Source organism: Corylus avellana, chromosome 8, assembly GCF_965113065.1.
Source record: "Corylus avellana chromosome 8, dhCorAvel1.hap1.2, whole genome shotgun sequence".
NCBI classification, from domain to species: domain Eukaryota; kingdom Viridiplantae; phylum Streptophyta; class Magnoliopsida; order Fagales; family Betulaceae; genus Corylus; species Corylus avellana.
The window spans coordinates 13,894,434-13,916,923 of record NC_142497.1 but is presented as its reverse complement, the minus strand read 5'-3'; the positions used below and the strand labels follow the sequence as shown (position 1 = coordinate 13,916,923).

At 36.6% G+C, this 22,490-nt stretch overlaps 1 protein-coding gene across 1 annotated transcript; it reads left to right on the top strand.

The window, feature by feature from the left end:
• The first annotated feature begins 17,961 nt into the window (after positions 1 to 17,961).
• CPN60A (chaperonin-60alpha) lies at positions 17,962 to 22,163 on the top strand. Its single transcript, XM_059573999.2, has 8 exons — positions 17,962 to 18,154; positions 18,540 to 18,720; positions 19,072 to 19,193; positions 19,338 to 19,545; positions 19,669 to 19,814; positions 19,940 to 20,246; positions 20,682 to 21,133; positions 21,710 to 22,163. The coding sequence occupies exons 1-8, from the start codon at positions 18,101 to 18,103 to the stop codon at positions 21,995 to 21,997; spliced, it is 1,758 nt and encodes a 585-aa protein (XP_059429982.2). The 5' UTR covers positions 17,962 to 18,100; the 3' UTR covers positions 21,998 to 22,163.
• Positions 22,164 to 22,490: the final 327 nt, after the last annotated feature.

The window sequence follows — 22,490 nt, the reverse complement described above, 5'->3', positions numbered from 1 at the left end:
TCGAGTTAGAAACATAAGTTTCAAAAGAGTGAAATCGAACCTGAGCCTGAGCTCGAGCTTGGTTAGAAAGCCTTTCGAGCCTTAAACGGGTAGCTCGGCCCGATTAAGGCTCGTTAACATTAATAGTTAAGAATAGTATTCTAACACATTTACAATTCAACAATGTTTTAAGTATATTCCAAATGCCAATTACAAATCAGGTAATTCCAAATGCCAATTACAAATCAGGTAAGATTCCCTAGATCAAGTTATATTCAGGACAAATATAACTTAAAAATTACAATTGCAGAAATTATAAACACCTAAAATTACATGCTTAGACAAGTATATTAGGCCCTTACAAATCAAGCAACTTTAAAAAGAAGAAAACAAATTAATTTACAAACAGAATTACAAACAGAAGAATTACAAATCAAATTGAAGAAATTATAAATGACTGAAATGAGTCAAATGACCAAAAGCCAAAATTCATCTAAAGAGACTACTCTTCATCCTGGCCACCAACTATCCACACCAGTCCACTGTCCACATTGCATTCAATGAAGAAAAGAAATATGTAAAATGTTTTTAACTCCCTTGCAAGATGTCAAGGGAGCTTTATCATTTAGGATTGAGTAATTAGCAAATATTCAAAAATCAGATGAGTAAATGCACATAAAATTAAACATTGCAAAATGAGGATATCAGGAATCAGGATATGTGTAATGTGTTCCACTTGCCAGTTGGCACTGACCAGTCTGACCGTGACCCACACCCACACTGCAATCCATGTAAAAAAAAAAAAAAGGTGTTAGCCATTTGTAACTCCCTTGCAAAATGGCAAGGGAGCTTTAGAAATAAAACAAAATTGGTAAGGACTTTCTATAGCCAAACAGACTAAACCCACACATAACAAAGATCAACATGTACATTAAATTATAGTAATAAGTAAAACATGCAGAGAAGTGAAGTGTGATGTACATGAAAGCAATTGATGGTATAATAGAATAATAGAATAATAGATTATGTACTCAAATAGTCAAATGTGCAAAACTCAAAATAATAGAATCATGTTAATCAACCAAAACTACTAATTATATACAACCTGTAAAGTATAAAGAATAACAGTTGGGTAAAAAATAAATAAGTAATCTTAACAGATAGCAGCAGCATAAAACAAATTAGAAATTGAGTCACAAGCCACAAACATATAGCAGTAGCATAAACCAGTGTATCACAGCTAATCTCAACAGATAGCAGCAACGGAAGCATAAGCATAATTGCATAAACCAGTGTATGATGTGTATCACAAGTAATCTCAAATCAATAGCATAAAGAAATAAATATCATATTTATAAGCATAGTTTTTAGAGATTTTCAGGTATATAAAATGCAGTAACTTAAAAATACCAAACTAGTAACTAGCATATGAAAAGATGTGGTAGCTTTTAATGAAGTTTCTTAAAAGCGGAGACAAGGACCCAAGGAATGAATATGTATTACATACACAAACAAACCAAAAATATTGTTAGCAAATTTTTACTCCCTTGCATTTAGTTAGTCAAAGACGCAAAAAGTCTTTGACCTTTAATAAACGAGTCAAGGGAGGTTCAAATAATCAAATTTTTGCTACAAAATGAAAAAAAAATTAAATGAACAAGGAAGAAAGTTATTACCTCAACAGGCTCAAATGATCAAGAGAGTTTCCAACAAAAGTACAATATAGCACTTAAACATTTCAAAATAAAACGTAGTTATCAAAATACAGACTTAATAAGCAAAGGGAGACTGAATCCAAAAATGAAGTATTCAAATTACAGACTTAAACAAGGAAAGGACTGAAATAGATTGTAATAGTAATTCACTCATTGTCTAAAATTCTGCATCGCATCACATTCAGGTAGTTGTAGTTGTAGTTGTAGTTGTAAGCAACTCCACTTCAACCAATTTCTACAAAAATAAACACAAATTTAATATGGCCAGTTCATACATAAATAAAATTTAGTAAAACACTAAATATTCTCAGTACATAAATTATAAACAAAACCTACTTCACCAGCAGATTTTCTCTTGATGCCATGAAGTGCTCTCACCCAATCTGAACCACATAAGAGCATCTGAATAGTTTCAGGGGATAATGATGCTCTATAGGGTTCAATAACCCTACCACCAGTATTGAAGGAGGATTCAGAAGCAACTGTACTAATGGGAACAACCAAGATATCCTTTGCCATTCTAGACAAGATACAATACTTTAGGGCAATGCATTTCCACCATGCCAAAGCATCAAAATCTGTTTCCATATATACTCCATTCTCATTCTTACCACAAGTGTAGACATCCTCTTCAAGATAAATATCCAAATCTGTTTTAATAGGCCGGATGATGTCACTACTTCTTATGGTCAGCAAACCTTGATCGACCTTGGGAAATTTTGGGCACCACATCTCTAACAATTGCACTTGAGGAAGAACAAGAAGAAACATTTACTTGGGCAGTTTCTTGCAATATACAAGCCATATGGGCAGAAACATATGACTCAAATAACTCTTTCAGAACTACCAACACATTCTTAATGCGATCACCAGCTTCGGTCAAAGGATAAATGATAGGAAAACAGAAATTGATCAACTTCATCTTGTATCTAGGATCCAAGACAGCAGCTATGGACATCAACAAATTGCTATCACCCCAATACTTATCAAATTTGTCAATCATCTTAATTGCCATTGACCTTATGTACTCATTCCTATCATCACACTTGATCATAAAAACTTCTTTCATCCTCCAAACCTCAGGTAAATACAGATTTGCAGTACGGTACTCACTACCAGATACAACATTGGTTACATCATTGAAAACTAACAAAACCTTGTTCACATTATCCACCATTTCCCACTGTTTTGGAGTTACAACCTACTGAAATGCTTGCTCAACTCTATGGTACCTAGGGAACACTTCTTTGAACTTAATTGTAGTGTCCAACATCATATAGGTGTTGTTCCAACGTGTGGGGACATCTAAAATCAGCTTCTTACACGGTAAATGCAATCTCTTTGCTATCTCACTAAAGACATTCAACCTACTTTCAAATGCCACAATATATTTTATGCCCTGCCTAACATCATCTATAATACCCCTAATTTCAACAAGCCTAGATTGCACCAACAAGTTTGTAATGTGTGCACAACACCTAACATGAAACAACCTAACCACAACTAGCACAGCATTCTTCAACTCAAAGTTATCTTTTATAATTCTAATTGCAGAATCATTAGCTGAAGCATTATCAACAGTAATGGTATGAATTTTATCCTCAATTCCCCAATCAGAAAAACAATTCCTTAATGCATCAACAATCACAACACTAGAATGTGGAGGAGGTACATTGCAAAAATTTAAAATTCTTTTTTGGAGGCACCAAGTTGAATCCACAAAGTGGCAAGTCACCACCATATATGACACTCTTTGACAAGAGGTCCACATATCGGTGGTGATGTTTACCTTGTCAACCAATTTCCAAGTGTTCTCAGCTTCCTTTTTTCATTTTGGTAAGTGGTAATGCAGTCATTTCTAATAGTTGCACGGCTTGTTTTTTTTCCAGTGGGGTGTGCAGGCCCTCATGAACTTATTAAAAAGTTCATGCTCCATCATATGGGCAACAAGTTCCCTAACCCTACTCTCTTTTTAACTAAAAGTTGTCAGACTTCCCACACCGTCATGATCACTACTAGGCTCAAATGACAAAGTATTTTGCTTTTTAATGCTATTAAACTCCACATATCTAACACATGAAGTAAAATGCCTATTTAGGGTTGAGGTAGTACTAGATTTTCCAACAGCAAACAATCTCTTACACCAATTGCATTGTGATTTTTTAACTCCCCCTATTGTAACTGAAACAAAGTCATTCCAGACTTTGGAAGTCTTTTGCCTTTCCTTCTTTTGATATTGTCCATTCTCACTCAGGCCACTTCCATCCCCATCCCCAACCCCATGGCCCCCAGCCCCAGCCCCATCCCCAGCCCCAACCCCATCCCCAGCCATAGCCCCAACCCATCCCCACCAACAACAGAAGAAACAGTGTTAGCAGGTTCGTTTGGTCTATTTTTAGTGCTACCAAACTCAACAGATCCAAGTGTAGGGATCACAGTAAGTGTATCATCATCTACATCAACTTCAATATCTTCCAATTCCATAGACTGACTCGTATTCTCCATAACTGTTAATTAAAAAATTTAATTGATGATTAACTTCTAGCTTTCTATTTTCAAACATGGCAGATTTTTAACTAACATAAATAATTGTTGAGTAATAGAATCATAGATAAACATAGCACAAAGAGGTAGAGAATCATGAGTTCTAACAAAGCAAATAATTTTAATCAATTCATTTTATAAATTCAGAATCATAGATAGACAGCAAAAATTTTAACAGAACAGAATCATAGTTCTACTTCTAACAGAGCAATTCATGTTAACAAAATCAGAATCATAGATCATAGTTCTAACATTAGTAAAATAGTAACATAGTAACATCACAATTTAACATAGCAATTCATAAACACTAAACAAAATCAAATTCATAGTTCTAACATTAGTGACATAGTAACATAGTAACATCACAATTTAACATAGCAAGTTTTTTAAAAAACCTCAACGCTCAAGCAATTTACAAAAGCCAATTGGGATTGTAGCTTGCAAATTTGATAGACCTTCCTCCCTGAAATTAAGAAATTAGCAACATTACTTTACCAAGTTTTCAAACAGCCAAAACATAATAAATGGAATAAATAAAAAAATACTTGCCAAAATTGAAATAGTTAGGAACTAGGGTTTAGGAGAAAAACATAACTTAAATGCAAAAGAGACTAAGACAGGCTCTTCAGATTCTTAGAACTTTTTCTCTTGTTAGCAAGAAGCCAGAGCAAACAAGTTCAAACAACTTATTCAATTGAACAACCCGAGTAACTTGCATACATCATAGGTTCATACTCGAGTATAAAAGGGGGATGGGGGGGATTTGGGAATGAATAAAAAAATAAACCAATGATGACAGAAAGCCCAGTACTCAATTGCCATTTCTGTCACAGTCAGATCAAGAGCCATCATGTTTGTCTCTGCCGTCAGTATCAGCTAAGGCTTGGAGAAGATAACCTGCCAGAAGACAACAACCAAAATGTCACACAACAGTTGAATGAACAGAGTTACAGAAATAAACAATTGAAAGAACACACAAAAAATGGGGATTTGGCGGCGAGATTGGACGGAATAAGAGAAAAATTAGTATCATCTTCTGGTTCGAGATGGCAACGAGTCACGCGATATATGAAGAAAGTTTCTCTCTCAAAACTAATATGACTGCTTAGAATGCCATTAGATGAATATCAGATGATCCATCAATGGCTAGATTGAGAATCTAAAAGGAACAGGTTGTTAGGAGGGGTTTGAGAAGGATTGAATGCGTGCATTCAACTCCCCAACGATGATGGGAGATGCATTTAATGCTCACAGAAGGCTGCATTCAATGGATCATCTCTCTCCCGCCATCACCCTAGTAAAACTAATCTAGCCCTCAAACCAGTCCATCAAATGAGTCTCTAGTAGTGGTAACTGAAAAGACTGGAATGGAAGAGAGAGATAGAGAGTGACGAGGGTGACTGGGTGAGTGAGAGTGACAAGGGTCAGTCGTTCGTGGTTTCTGGTTTGGTTTACAAACTTAATTAGATGTTTGGTTTCAATCCCAAAATCCCAGCCGTTAGATTTGTGAAAATATCAAAAAATTTAATAAATGAACGGCTGGATTTTGAGAGAGAATTAGTTAAATTGATTTGGGCGTGCCGCGTGTCGAAACCTTTAGTTTACCAAAACATTATTCACATGCGGCCGTTTGTAATTGAATCTGGCGTGCTTATTTAATAGAGTCTGTGGATTCTATAAATCTTTTCAAGATTTAATCTCACTCGTTGGATCGAATCACTCAAGGCATACTTACGGAGCTTGCGATACACCATATAACTCCCACGCTATTTAATTGATTACAGCTGTCTTCCATTAAACCCATCCAACGACCAATATTTCATCAATAAATTTGGAGGGCTAAAATGGTTTGTGGTCATACCGAGACGACTGTTACATTGTCAGTCTCGATGACCATGCGTGTGTGTGAGCTTATAGCCATTGATGAATTCCTCTGAGTGCAAGATTGATTTTAAGTCGTTCGATCATCTCAACCAGGGGAAGCTTACGAAAATTAGGATACACCATATAAATCCTACGCGAGGAAATGGTCAACAGTTGGCATCCACTACATGCATCCAATGGCTTAGATGAAATCAAAAAAATTTGGATGGCTGTCATCCATTGCGTGCAAACCAAGAGTCTTGACGCGTTGTCAGACTCGTAGACAGTGCGTGCATGCATGGGGTAGATTTTTTAGACTAAGTGTATCGTCCGCGTGTGTGTGTTGGTGAAACCGGTTCCATACGTTATCCAATAAATAATCTTGACCATTTATTTTGATCTTTACTTTATCATTCAATCAAGAATGTTGGATTAGTGGGCTCATAATGTCATGTGCAACACCATATAACTCTCACGTTCGTAATGGATTACAATTGTATTCCATTTACTAAATCCAATGGCTTGGATTAAATCAAATTAAATCGAACAGCTATGATTAAATGTCTAAAATTTCAAAAATTCAAATAATCAGAATAATCTAGTATGGGTAATTTCAGGTGCGCTCGCGTCTTTAGTTATCCAATAAATAATCTAAACTATTAAAATTAAATACAAATTTGTATCAATTAAATCTCAACCGTTTAATTAACTAAAGTACTAAAGAAACCGTGTGTGTATAGTACTACATAATTATTATGAATATGATAATAATTATTATTATTTTAATAATAATAATTATTATTATTATTATTATTACTAAATGGTTGAGATTATTATTATTATTATTATTATTATTATTATTATTAACTAATTAATTGGACATTGGACATTGAACCTATCAATAATAACATAGTCTATACTCTATACAATGTTAGTTATACACTTATACTATACCCTTAAATCTTAATTAATTAATTGCACACACATTGAACCTATGAATATAATTATTATTATTATTATTATTATTATTATTATTAACTTATAAATTGGACATTGGATATTAAACCTATCAATAATAACATAGTCTATACTCTATACAGTGTTAGTTATATACTTATACTGTACCCTTAGATCTTAATTAATTAATTGTACACACATTGAACCTATGAATATGATTATTATTATTATTATTATTATTTTTAACTTATGAATTGGACATTGGATATTAAACCTATCAATAATAACATAGTCTATACTCTATACAATGTTAGTTATACACTTATACTATACCCTTAAATCTTAATTAATTAATTGTACACACATTGAACCTATGAATATGATTATTATTATTATTATTATTATTATTATTATTTTTGAATTGGACAATGGACATTAAACCTATAAATAATAACATAGTCCATATAATGTTAGTTATACTATAGCCTTAGATCTTAATTAGTTAATTGTATACACATTGAAGCTATGATTATTATTGATTAATAACATGGTTAATTTTTTTTTTTTTTTTGTTACATTGTCATGTGGGTTGGGTCGGGTCGGATGATAAAACGGGTCGAGTTCACAAGCCTTAAACGAGTCGGGCGATTATCGAGTTAAATGAGTCGAGCTCACGATCCCTTAACAAGCTCAGGCGAGCCAGGCGATTATCGAGTTAAACGAGTCGAGCTCATGATCCCTAAACGAGCTCGAGCGAGCCTACCGATCTCAACTTAAATGAGTCGAACTCACGAGCCCCCGTTGAGCTTAATCGAGCGAGTCGGGTATGTGTCATTAGCTAATCGAGCAAGTTTCAACAGTAACGAGCGAGCTTGTATAGTGTCGAGCTCGAGTTCAGGACGAGCTTAGTCGAGCGGGTAGCGAGCGACCTGTCGAGTGTGTCGGCTCATTTACAGGCCTATAGGCAGGTGTTAGAATATAAACCGATTTTACAAAAACTCGAGGTACGAGTGGAAATTCATTTTGCTTTGAAATTTCATTTAAAAAATGCGTAAGTACCAAATACAAAATGTATTCCTAAGTACGGTGCATGGTCTAGCTACCTAGTGTCTAACTTAGCCAAAAGCTACCGCGAGGCCTAACAATCCCCGGTTGATTCTTCTGATGAGTCTTCTTCGTCCTTGACCAATGGCTCGTAATCCTTATCGATGGTGGCGAGGAAAGCGGCTTTCTGAATATCAGATCCATTTGGAAGTGCTCCTACCTTCAGTAGTCGGACCTCTTGTAGATTCATCTGGGCGTACTCGTCCGCAATCTGATGCGAACCTCAATAAACACACTTTTGAGACCCAACAAACAATATTGGAAAACGGACCCAAGAAAGCTAAAATTCAGATTTTTTGGGATAGAAAACCTTAACCCAACGTTTATAAATGAAACGCGAATCAAAGGTATAAAGTAACAACTCTCGACCCAATGATTATAATTGAATCACGAACCGAAGGTATAAAGTTTGAACGCCACAAGGAAGAATCTTTGATAAGTTCAAAAGTTCTTTGAAGAACTAATAGAAGAAGTAAACCTCACTTTTTTCTAATTTTCATTCATGATGTCCATTACAATGAGTGCATGCTATTTATAAAGCATGGCTGAAAATATGACTACCTGCTTGCTATGGAAAGACAATTAAATTGGTTCCAACATTGGAAAGTAAATAAAGTAAAAAATGGCTAACTAATAAAAGCCTAAAATTAAGGTTGATTTGGTCTGAAATTAGCTCCTCCATGCCAAAAATAGACTGAAATTGGCAATTAAATCACAACTAAGGAAGGTCTTGAAATAGGTAAGTCAATCAACCAATTAATTGGCATGTAATTTGGCAAGTCAATCATCCAATTAATTGGTATGTAATTGGAAAGTCAATTAGCCATAATCAACCATTAATCCATGCCATTGCTAAGGAAATAATGCGCAATCAGCTCCATCAATAGCTTGGATCAAATTTATTACGCCTTCATCTCCCCTTGGGCCAAGCTTGGAATGCCCCATTTTAGAATCAGCCCATTAAGTGCTTCTTTGATCTTCTTGGATCTTGCCCTAGTAATAGGCCCAACTAGAATATGCAATAGATCCTTTAATGGTGCTTGTTGCTTTGATCTTCTTGGATCTTGCTCTAGTAATAGGCCCAACTGGAACATGCAATGGATCCTTTAATGGTGCTTGTTGATTACCATCACAATCTGAGTCAGTAGCGCATGCATCTCCACTTTCCTTTCTGTGCTAAGGTAGGGGTTGTACTTCCCAAGAATGGGTGGGAAATCTTGTACAGCTGACACGTTGTGGCCTCTCCATTTTGCTGTACCCGGGCCATCCTTGAAATCTGCATGAGCTCCTCCCTCTTGAATCTTCTCCAATGGTGGGGATTTTGGCTTCCGAAAGGGTCGAGTGGAAGCCTTGTGCTTGGTGTGGCAAGGCTTGTATCCGGGTGCATACGGCCCGTACTCCCCCGGCCATTTCCAAACAGTTGCCCGGCGTCCACACCCATTGCGCAACTGAGTGTGAAGCAAGATCAATTTCCTGTAGCGCAGAACAAGCGATCCCACTCAACTCTTAAACTAAGCAATCAAGAAGGCTGTTACTATAGCCCACACCCCAATCAAACAACAATCAGAGAACCTAGCTTTATCCTATGCTCCGGCCTTTACGATTTATACCTAAGGTATTACAGCTTATTCTCAGATTATCTACTACGATTGGCAAGACCGTATGCTCTGATACCATACTGTAACACCCCTAAAATTAGCCTTGGCTAACTTGGCAGGGTTACTGGCAATTACTCTAGTTAAACCAACTTGTGGCTAAATGAGAAATCGCCCATCTAAGCATTATCAGAGTTAATGCAAAGGAAGGTGAAATAAATCTGAGAAACTATTAAATCATCAAATGAACAAGTACATTCCTCGAAACTAAAGACATGGAGCAACTAATAATAATGTAAAACAAACCTAAAAGCAGCATGAAGATTCTAAAGCAAGGTCTGTAGTGGCAACCATACCACTCCTGGGTCCTAGTGACAAACTTCCAAAAAGGGTAATAACAGTATAAGTCTAACGACTTAGTAAGTAAACCTCACAATTAGGTATGTGATGCGAACCTCAATCGACACGATTTGAGACCCAACAAGAATATTGGAATACGGACCCATGAAAGCTAAAATTCAGATTTTTGGATAGAAAACCCCAACCCAACATTTACAAATGAAACGCGAACCAAAGGTATAACGAAACAACCCTCGACCCAACGTTTATAAATGAAACGCGAACCGAAGGTATATAAATTTGAACGCCACAAGGAATAATCCTTGATAAGTTCACAAGTTCTTTGAAGAACCAATAGAAGACGCAACCGTCACATTTTTTCTAATTTTCATTCATGATGTCCATTACATTGAGTGCATGCTATTTATAAAGCATGGCTGAAAATATGACTACCTGCTTGCTATGGAAAGGAAATTAAATTGGTTCCAACATTGGAAAGTAAATAAAGTAAAAAAGACTAACTAATAAAAGCCTAAAATTAAGGTTGATTTTGTCTGAAATCAGCAGCTCCTCCATGCCAAAAATAGACTGAGATTGGCAATTAAATCACGCCTAAGGAAGGTCTTGAAATAGGTAAGTCAATCAACCAATTACTAGGCATGTAATTTGGCAAGTCAATCATCCGATTAATTGGTATGTAATTAGAATGTCAATCAGCCATAATCAACCATTAATCCATGCCATTGCTAAGGAAATTATGCGCAATCAACTCCATCAATAGCTTTCATCAAATATATTACGCCTTCATTTCCCTTTGGGCCAAGCTTGGAATGCGCCATTTTAGAATCAGCCCAAATCTGTTGAATCATCCCATTAAGTGCTTCTTTGATCTTCTTGGATCTTGCTCTAGTAATAGGCCCAACTGGAACATGCAATGGATCCTTTAATGGTGCTTGTTGATTCTCATCATTCCCCCTCTCTTCAAAGGATTCGTCCTCGAATCATCAGCTACATCAAAAGGAAGAGGACAATTGTTTTGTTTTGTTTTGTATTTGTTTTTTTTTTTTTTTTCTTTTCTTTGCTGACGTCTCCTTTTTTTTTTTTTTTTTTTTTGAACTTGGTACACAACGCAAAACAACAAGGAATAATGAACACAAACGGAACAAGATAAGATGATAACAATAAACAAAAGATAAAAAGGATAGTAAACTTGATTTTAGAGCCTGTGCTCTGATACCAAATGATGCGAACCTCAATCGACGCGCTTTTGAGACCCAACAAGAATATTGGAATATAGACCCAAGAAAGCTAAAATTCAGACTTTTGGATAGAAAACCCCAACCCAACGTTTACAAATGAAACGCGAACCAAAGGTATAACGAAACAACCCTCGACCCAACGTTTATAAATGAAATGCGAACTAAAGGTATAAAGAAACAACCATCGACCTAACGTTTATAAATGAAACGCGAACCGAAGGTATATAAATTTGAACGCCACAAGTAATAATCCTTGATAAGTTCACAAGTTCTTTGAAGAACCAATAGAAGACACAACTGTCACATTTTTTCTAATTTTCATTCATGATGTCCATTACATTGAGTGCATGCTATTTATAAAGCATGGCTGAAAATATGACTACCTGCATGCTATGGAAAGGAAATTAAATTGGTTCCAACATTGGAAAGTAAATAAAGTAAAAAAGACTAACTAATAAAAGCCTAAAATTAAGGTTGATTTTGTCTGAAATCAGCAACTCCTCCATGCCAAAAATAGACTGAGATTGGCAATTAAATCACGCCTAAGGAAGGTCTTGAAATAGGTAAGTCAATCAACCAATTACAAATGATGCGAACCTCAATCAACGTGCTTTTGAGACCCAACAAGAATATTGGAATACGGACCCAAGAAAGCTAAAATGCAGATTTTGATAGAAAACCTCGACCCAACGTTGACAAATGAAACGCGAACCAAAGGTATAAAGAAACAACCCCGACCCAACGTTTCTAAATGAAACGCGAACCAAAGGTATAAAGTAACAACCATCGACCCAATGATTATAATTGAATCACGAACCGAGGGTATAAAGTTTGAACGCCACAAGGATAAATCCTTGATAAGTTCACAAGTTTTTTGAAGAACCAAAAGAAGACGCAAGCGTCACATTTTTTTCTAATTTTCATTCATGATGTTCTCATTACAATGAGTGCATGCTATTTATAAAACATGGCTGAAAATATGACTACCTGCTTGCTATGGAAATGAAATTAAATTGGTTCCAACATTGGAAAGTAAATAAGGTAAAAAAGGACTAACTAATAAAAGCCTAAAATTAAGGTTGATTTAAGTTAATCAACCAATTAATTGGCATGTAATTTGGCAAGTCAATCATCCAATTAATTGGTATGTAATTGGAAAGTCAATCAGCCATAATCAACCATTAATTCATGCCATTGCTAAGGAAATTATGCGCAATCAGCTCCATCAATAGCTTTGATCAAATTTATTACGCCTTCATCTCCCTTTGGGCCAAGCTTGGAATGCCTAATTTTAGAATCAGCCCAAATCTCTTGAATCAACCCATTAAGTGCTTCTTTGATCTTCTTGGATCTTGCTCTAGTAATAAGCCCAACTGGAACATGCAATGGATCCTTTAATGGTGCTTGTTGCTTCTCCTCATTCCAAATGATGCGAACCTCAATCGACGCGCTTTTGAGACCCAACAACAATATTGGAATACGGACCCAAGAAAGCTAAAATTCAGATTTTTGGATAGAAAACTCCAACCCAACGTCTACAAATGAAACGCGAACCAAAGGTATAACGAAACAACCCTCGACCCAACGTTTATAAATGAAACGCGAACCAAAGGTATAAAGAAACAACTATCGACCCAACGTTTATAAATGAAACGCGAACCGAAGGTATATAAATTTGAACGCCACAAGGAATAATCCTTAATAAGTTCACAAGTTCTTTGAAGAACCAACAGAAGACACAAGCGTCACATTTTTTTCTAATTTTCATTCATGATGTTCTCATTACAATGAGTGCATGCTATTTATAAAGTATGGCTGAAAATATGACTACCTGCTTGCTATGGAAATGAAATTAAATTGGTTCCAACATTGGAAAGTAAATAAGGTAAAAAAGGACTAACTAATAAAAGCCTAAAATTAAGGTTGATTAAAGTCAATCAACCAATTAATTGGCATGTAATTGGCAAGTCAATCATCCAATTAATTGGTATGTAATTGGAAAGTCAATCAGCCATAATCAACCATTAATTCATGCCATTGCTAAGGAAATTATGCGCAATCAGCTCCATCAATAGCTTTGATCAAATTTATTACGCCTTCATCTCCCTTTGGGCCAAGCTTTGAATGCCTCATTTTAGAATCAGCCCAAATCTCTTGAATCAGCCCATTAAGTGCTTCTTTGACCTTCTTGGATCCTGCTCTAGTAATAGGCCCAATTGGAACATGCAATGGATCCTTTAATGGTGCTTGTTGCTTCTCATCATTCCCCCTCTCTTCAAAATGATTCGTCCGCGAATCATCACCTATATCAAAAGGAAGAGGACAATAGTTTTGTTTTTTTGTTTTTTTTTTTTTTTCACGTCTCTTTTTTTCTTTTTCTTTTTGTTTTGTTTTTTGTTTTTTGTTTTTTTTTTTTTGACGTCTCCTTCTCTTTTTTTTTTTTTTTTTTTTTTTGTACCTGGTTCACGACGCAAAACAACAAGAAGGAATAATGAATACAAACAGAACAAGATAGGATGATAATAATAGACAAAATATAGAAAGGATAGGAAACCTGATTTTAGAGCCTGTGCTCTGATACCAAATGATGCAACCTCAATCGACGCGCTTTTGAGACCCAACAAGAATATTGGAATACGGACCCAAGAAAGCTAAAATGCAGATTTTGATAGAAAACCTCGACCCAACGTTGACAAATGAAACGCGAACCAAAGGTATAAAGAAACAACCCTGACCCAACGTTTATAAATGAAACGCGAACCAAAGGTATAAAGTAACAACCATCGACCCAAGGATTATAATTGAATCACGAACCGAGGGTATAAAGTTTGAACGCCACAAGGAAAAATCCTTGATAAGCTCACAAGTTCTTTGAAGAACCAAAAGAAGACGCAAGCGTCACATTTTTTCTAATTTTCATTCATGATCTCCATTACATTGAGTGCATGCTATTTATAAAGCATGGCTGAAAATATGACTACCTGCTTGCTATGGAAAGGAAATTAAATTGGTTCCAACATTGGAAAGTAAATAAAGTAAAAAAGACTAACTAATAAAAGCCTAAAATTAAGGTTGATTTTGTCTGAAATCAGCAGCTCCTCCATGCCAAAAATAGACCGAGATTGGCAATTAAATCACGCCTAAGGAAGGTCTTGAAATAGGTAAGTCAATCAACCAATTACTCGGCATGTAATTTGGCAAGTCAATCATCCAATTAATTGGTATGTAATTAGAATGTCAATCAGCCATAATCAACCATTAATCCATGCCATTGCTAAGGAAATTATGCGCAATCAACTCCATCAATAGCTTGGATCAAATTTATTACGCCTTCATTTCCCTTTGGGCCAAGCTTGGAATGCCCCATTTTAGAACCAGCCCAAATCTCTTGAATCAATCCATTAAGTGCTTCTTTGATCTTCTTGGATCTTGCTCTAGTAATAGGCCCAACTGGAACATGCAATGGATCCTTTAATGGTGCTTGTTGATTCTCATCAGTATGCAATGAGCCCATTTATGCAGAAATAAACGTGCAGTTTTTGTAAACATTTAAAAGAGGTATTGTCTCCGTTAATACACCATAAAAAGTATTATTTGGTTAAATAAAGGGTGGTGTACTCCGAGCGGCAATCATCCAAGTATTTTAATTCAGAAAGACTAGTGCTTTATAGGTCATAACTCTTATGTATGGTTTACTCAAGATATTACCTCTTCTCAGTAGGATTGGCACTGTCCTATGGAACCTATAATATAACACCAGTGCCCCGAATATTGTACACTATCGTCCATAACATTAGTGACACGACCGAGACTGACCTTGGGTGGCCCACACCACTGATGATATCCGTCCTATGATGACCAACCATTTGGGAATGGCTGTGTCGGTCACGAAACCATTGAATCCAAAGCCCATATAACAACACACACATTTGACCATATCATTAAGTCTAGATAGTAAGCCTATGGCCATTATACCGCATGTATCGGTGTACAATGTCATACAATGTATCTTATCAACCAGTTAATTAAGCAGTTACCAAGTAGTTACAAAATGTAGACATGCTCATATCATACTCGTGGTCAATCAACTAACATATCCCACGTTTTTAAGGAAAGAGTTCGTAAGTGTTTACTTACCTCGTACGCTCGCTTGAATCCTCCGACATTGCTAAATCCTGCTATAATGAAATACGACATGTCATTATGCGCAATTCTAGAGGACCCTTACGAGTAAGATACTAGGCCTTATCTAACAAAAGGATTGCTAGACTCTAAAATACGCGAGAGTGAGGCTTAAGAGCAGACGCTTGGTTTCCTGGGCGTACGTACGAGCTGAGGGCGTACGTCTGGTCAATGAGTTAGGCAATCCGGCAAAAGCTTCAAACTGTGTTTTAAGGTTTTTATAAAATCTATAGGCTAATATATCTCCTTCTAGGCTATTGCATAAACACATTCATGGTAAGAAAACTCAACATCATGCGATACAAGGAATCAAAGAAACTTTTAAAACTCTTTTGGAAACATTTCTTGATTTTGTAAGAAATAATGCAAGAACTTTAACATGGTGCCTTTAAAACTTAGAAAATTTAGAAAGCAACGTTAATGACAACAAGAGGATAAAAATGGGTAAGAGATTACTTTGGAAATTGGCAAGAACACATAGCTTCTCCCTTCTATCCAAATTCCTCTAAACTCACAAGAACACATTTGGTGGTGGTTACAGAGAGCCCGGGGCGAAAGAATGGGTTCAAGGGACGGTGGGGGGTTGGTATTTATAGGCCAAAAAAGCTGAGGGCGCTACCAACAACTCTAAAAAGCAGCGTATATCTAGTACTATTGAAGCGTACGTCTGGTACTGTTTATTCAACGATCCAAAGGTTGCATTGTACGTACAGTTATTGACCAGTGGTCAATCCAAAAGTAGCGTACATCCAGTGTGGTCCCCAATACGTACTCACTATAAGTTAGAGGCGTACGTCTGGTGGTCCCCTGGTGTACATTTGGTACTAGAGACAAGAGCATATGTACTGTACTACTGGGCGTACGTACGATCAGAAAGAGGTGAGCTTGGTTTTTGCCTCAAAACTTCTAGAAATCTTGGTTATGTGTATGGGCTTCGGTCTTTCTGTTATAAAAGCTTGTTCTATATAAAATCTTTTAGTCGCTCTTTATAGAAAACCATTTAGTAAAGACGATTGTTTTATCGGGGTATTACAAATGTATCACTAATTAACCATAAAACAAGTATAATATATAATTATACTTGAAGAAAAAAAGAAGAAGCTAGTAATATATTAATATATATTTGTGTGTGTGTATGTATACACACACACACACACACACACGTACAAGATATATGAACGAGCTAATGAGTCGGGCAAACAAGCCGGTCGAACTTTAAACAAGCTAAGCTTGCGAGCCCCTATTGAGTTTTCTCGAGAGAGTCGGGTATGTATCATTTACTAATCGAGTGGGTTTCTACAGTAACGAGCAGGTTTGTATAGTAACGAGTCGAGTTAAACCGAGTGGATATTGAGCGAGTTGTCGAATGGACTAGTTTATTTACAGTCCTAACCTTAACCTTCTAATTTTGTATTGGGTTCATGTCGGGTTCGCAGATCATGTCAAAACTTGCTTGTCATTATGTCACGTGTTAGGTTTGGATCATGTTGAAACATGTGTATAAGACTATATTTGTCAACTCTAATTTGACCAATATAACTAAACAGGTAGACTCTTCAACCATAATCATTCAATTTCGTATTGGGTTCATGTTGGGTTTGTGGGTCGTATAAAAAATTGTTAGCCCTAGGAAATGTGTATAAAACAGTATATGCGTAATGAGGATTGACGAGGAAAAAAAGAAAAAGAGAAAGAGTGATTCCACCCGATGGGCCTAAACAGGTGAAAGAGGAAATCTCAAAATTTGATCGAGCCGATTAAGGTTGCGTTTACAATTACGATTTTGCAAGAATAATTTGTGTTTTTAAAAGATATTGCAACATGTAAGACATTTGACATTGCGATTTAAAAAGTATTTAAATCTAAAATAAGAAGAAAAAAAATCTGCGATTTCTATAAGTAAGGTAGGGACAAGGATCATTTCCATTTCAAATTTCCTCAATTTCCTCCAGTTAGTGCATTTAGAAGGGTAGCGTTGTCCGAAAATTTTAACCTCAAAAAAATTTGGACAATTTTACCCTTCTAAATGCATTAACTTGAGGGAATTTGAAATGGAAAGGATCCTTTTCCGTTAGGTAGGAGGTGCTTGTTTGAAAAAAAAAACACAAATTTAAACCAAAATTACGATTTTGTATAACAAATATTTGATAAAAAAATATTTTTTAACATGTTTTACCAAACGTCTTTACCATTTGAAAAAGTAGCGACTTCAAAAACGTAATTTTTAAAAATGTAATTTTTAAAATCGCACTTATTAAAACTGCAATCCCAAACAAATTTCTATAACTTTTTTCTGTTTTAAGTTTATAAACCATAAAAAAAAATATTTTGTGTATAAATTCAATTTTTAAGCCAGAAAAAAAAATAAAAAATAAAAATAATCTTTACTCCAGAGGTCGCAGTTTGGGCCCCGAACCCATTCTGGAAATGGACGAAGCTTCTAGAATCTCCTCTCTTCCAATAAAACTAAACCCTAAGACCAACACTGCTTCTTTGCCTCCTTATCCACACGCTTGTGCACTCCCTCACACAACCCAAAAACCCTAGCTTCGCTCTCTCGAAGATGGCCTCGACTAATGCTATTTCAACCGCATCCATTCTCTGCTCTCCCAAGCAGGTACCTCTGTCTATCTGCCTGATCGCCTCTTTTGTTTTGGATTTTAACATGCTCTTTATTGCTTGTTGGTTGAGAAGACAATTTCTTTTCATTTGCTTCTTTATGGAAATGAGGGAAAATGAAGGCCAATTGTGAGGGTTTATCTTCTGGGTCCTCTTTTTTTGTTCTGCATTTGCGGGTGTTTGTGTGCATAAGCTCTGTATTGAAGATAACTATGCTATGTTCTGAGTTTTTGAGGGTTAAATAATATTTATGTGAAATTTTCATTGATGGGTGAATCCCAATGATTCTATCTGCGTTGCAATCTTTTTAGTTCCAGTTGGTGAGCTATATATTTGTTTCTGTATTCAAATACATGAAATAATCTACTCTTACAATGTGACAGAGCTTGAGGAGGAGAGTTGATCAGCAGAAAAGTAACCGACTGAATTTCAGGCAGCCCAGCAGCCGATTTGCTGTGAGGGCTGCCGCAAAGGAAATTGCATTTGACCAGAATTCAAGGTCTGCACTCCAGGCCGGAATTGATAAGCTTGCCGATGCTGTTGGGCTTACTCTTGGTCCTAGGGGTAACTTCTTGTTCTGCTGTTACCATTGCTGTTATATGCAGTGGTTGTTAATGGTTTTCTAATGCATTTCAAACCTTATCCGAAGCTTCTGCGGATTAGCATTTGATGACTTGTAGACATTTATCATCATCATACACACGCAAGTTTGCTCCTGTCTTTCTGGGGATTAAACTTGAAACTAATTCAATGAGGTGTAATGTAATTTGCGCCTTTAGCAGTTGCCTATTCTGCTGTTGTTTTCCATAGGTTCATTTCTAAAAGAGTTGTCTTGTTTATGGGAACTGTACAATGCAGTTCGGATTAACGACACATCAATTGTGCTTATGGTGTGTTTCCTTTTGTATTTTGAAGGAAGGAATGTTGTGTTGGATGAATTTGGAAGTCCTAAAGTAGTAAACGATGGAGTCACAATTGCTCGAGCTATTGAGCTCCCTGATGCTATGGAAAATGCTGGTGCAGCTCTCATTAGGGAGGTTGGGTCTTCATCTTTAACATATTTCTGTCCAAGAATTTTGTTTTAGTTTTTCTTCTGATGATAACTTTTTTATACAATTGGCATTGAAATATTGTTTTGGTTTTGCTGTAATGTATCAATCTGTTTTGATTGTGGGAGGTAGGTTGCAAGTAAAACTAATGACTCTGCTGGTGATGGGACAACCACTGCATCAGTTCTTGCTCGTGAAATCATTAAATTAGGTCTTTTAAATGTCACTTCTGGTGCAAATCCGGTCTCAATAAAGAAGGGTATTGATAAAACTGTACAAGCCTTGGTAGAAGAGTTGGAGAAGAAGGCTAGGCCTGTCAAAGGTCGTGATGATATCAAAGGTATTGTATAGCGTCTTTGTTTATCACACTACAATATCAGATTTTCTGTGCCTAATAATCAGTTCTTTTGCTTCTTTGAATTTGGTTCTAATTCTGGTTGTTCCCATTGGGATTGCTTTCCAGCTGTTGCTACCATATCTGCCGGGAATGATGAGCTTATTGGCACTATGATTGCGGATGCAATTGACAAGGTTGGGCCAGATGGTGTGTTGTCCATTGAGTCGTCATCCTCTTTTGAGACAACCGTTGAAGTGGAAGAAGGAATGGAGGTTAGTGTGCTTCTTTTGAGTCGAGACTGTTTTATTTTTTATTTTTTATTTTTTTGGGGTTTATGTAGTGCATGATCATGCTTTTGATTGTTTGAGGCTTATTTTTGGTTATTCCGTGCCATCAGATTGACAGAGGTTATATCTCCCCCCAATTTGTTACAAACCCTGAGAAATTGATTGCTGAATTTGAGAATGCAAGAGTCTTGGTCACGGATCAGAAGATTTCAGCAATAAAAGACATAATTCCCCTGTTAGAGAAGACCACCCAATTGAGAGCCCCATTGCTTATTATTGCTGAGGATGTCACTGGGGAGGCCTTGGCCACTCTTGTAGTAAATAAGCTGCGAGGCATTCTCAATGTTGCTGCCATTAAAGCTCCTGGTTTTGGTGAGAGGAGAAAAGCCCTCCTTCAAGATATTGCCATTTTGACAGGTATTTAAATTTCATTGGCATGAAATGTTTTGGTTCTAAGCATTTTGCTTGCTTTATATTATTGATACCTGTCGGCAAGTGAAATAGTTTTAACCTATTTTCTGTTAGATTTTTGGCATTGCTCCTCCACCTCTCTTTCTCACACACACAAACACAGACACACACACTGAGTAACAACGATCCCTCATTGTTAGTAACAACTTTCCCTAATATGAGATTGTGATCAGGGTAAGGCTAAGTTTTGTGATCTTAAAAGACCTTGGCATTGAATGGATTTATATTTTATTCTTTTCTTACAATATGACTCAGAGGGAAGGTGAATGCCATAATTTAGTAACTTGTTCTTTATGTATGGTAGTTGCGTGAACACTTCTTTCATTACATAATTATGTTACTTGGTGGTGCCAATTTCTTCTTTTGTCTTGTCAACTTCAGGAGCTGAGTTCCAAGCTAGTGATCTGGGTCTGCTTATTGAGAACGCCTCAATTGAGCAGCTTGGTCTGGCTAGGAAGGTAACCATCACCAAGGACTCGACCACCATTATTGCAGATGCTGCATCAAAGGATGAGTTACAAGCAAGGATTGCACAGTTGAAGATGGAATTAGCAGAGACAGATTCAGTGTATGACTCACAAAAACTAGCTGAGAGAATTGCCAAATTGTCTGGCGGTGTAGCTGTAATAAAGGTGGGTGCTGCAACAGAGACTGAGCTTGAGGACCGTAAACTACGTATTGAAGATGCCAAGAATGCCACTTTTGCTGCCATAGAGGAAGGGATTGTGCCTGGTGGTGGTGCTGCATTGGTTCATCTTTCAACTCATGTTCCTGCCATTAAGGAGAAGCTTGAAGACCCAGATGAGCGGCTAGGTGCTGATATTGTGCAGAAGGTAAGAACTCCATTTTATTGCCTATTCAATAGATGATGGAAATTTGTCATACAACTACCTCATCTGCCCTAGGCTACTTATAATTTACAGTTTAATGTTAGTCTAGGTGTCTAAATGTAGGGTATGTAATCACTTGTTTCTGAAAGTCATCATTATTGGAGTTTATCTTTGGTAAGGGTCAGTTTAGTAGGGCTGCATCTTCTTAAGAGTAGGATAAGCTTCAGTTGCTTTTAGAAGGGTAGTTGGGTTGCTTCTCCAAATCCTTTTAAAAGAATCCTAAGCTGCTTAATGAATGCGCAGAAAGATTGTTGTGAGCAAACAGGTTGCACAGTAGTACATTTTTTTAAAGCTTGCAACACCCCGGAAAAGCCACAAAATCGTCCAAAAGGTGCCTCCTACTAAACCTTGGACGTGCACCTTAAAATCTGCCATGGTCCAAGAAGCAGAAATGGATTTGTTGGATGGTTGATTTAGGTCAATTGGCATATTCTCTGCTGTGTTAACCGTGAGATTCATAATGAATATGCACTTTCTGTGGTTCATCTTTTTTATGAACTCAATGTTTTTGTGTTGTAGGCACTGGTCTCACCAGCATCACTGATAGCTCAAAATGCTGGAGTTGAAGGTGAGGTGGTTGTGGAGAAGATAAAGAACAGTGAATGGGAAGTTGGTTACAACGCAATGACAGACAAGTATGAGAACTTGGTGCAGGCCGGAGTTATTGACCCAGCAAAGGTGACACGATGTGCATTGCAAAATTCTGCTTCAGTTGCAGGAATGGTGCTGACCACTCAGGCTATTGTTGTGGAAAAGCCTAGACCAAAGGCACCCGTCGGTGCTTCCCCGCAAGGGCTTACTGTGTGATCGATGGCACGTGAGGCTTCTATACCGTTTAGGATTTTAGGAGGTATAAAGAGTGGTTTTATTGCGGTGAGTTAAAAAGGACATTGTAATTTCAACTACTAATTGCCCTTTTTTGTATGGATTTAGAATATTGTCATATTAATTTATTGCCTTTTCAGTTGTAATACCTTTGGGGAAGCCGAGCATTTTTTTCACTATTCCAGTGCGGATGATGTTAGATTATTTAAATTGTTGGAAGAAAAAAAAAATTGCAAAAGTAGTTTTTATAGGGTCATTGATTTACAATGAGTTTTCAGTCGTATTAAAATGTTTTGAGAGTTTTTAATGATAAGCAAAAATAACAAATTAGTTCTTATATTATTAAATTGGTTAAAAAATTTGACGGACACGATAGATTTAAAGAAATTATACATCATGTGTATAAGTCACGGCAGCAAGGTAGAAAGAAAAACTTAAACAACGTTCACCATGCCGTGCGTTCATTGTCACTCGT

What these genes read in the sequence shown, in the direction of transcription:
- CPN60A (XM_059573999.2), top strand. Translation starts at nt 18,101, where the DNA reads ATGGCCTCGACTAATGCTATTTCAACCGCATCCATTCTCTGCTCTCCC. An exon ending in GCTTACTCTTGGTCCTAGGG is followed by an intron (nt 18,721 to 19,071) that starts GTAACTTCTTGT and finishes TGTATTTTGAAG; the next exon opens with GAAGGAATGTTGTGTTGGAT. An exon ending in GTGCTGATATTGTGCAGAAG is followed by an intron (nt 21,134 to 21,709) that starts GTAAGAACTCCA and finishes TTTGTGTTGTAG; the next exon opens with GCACTGGTCTCACCAGCATC.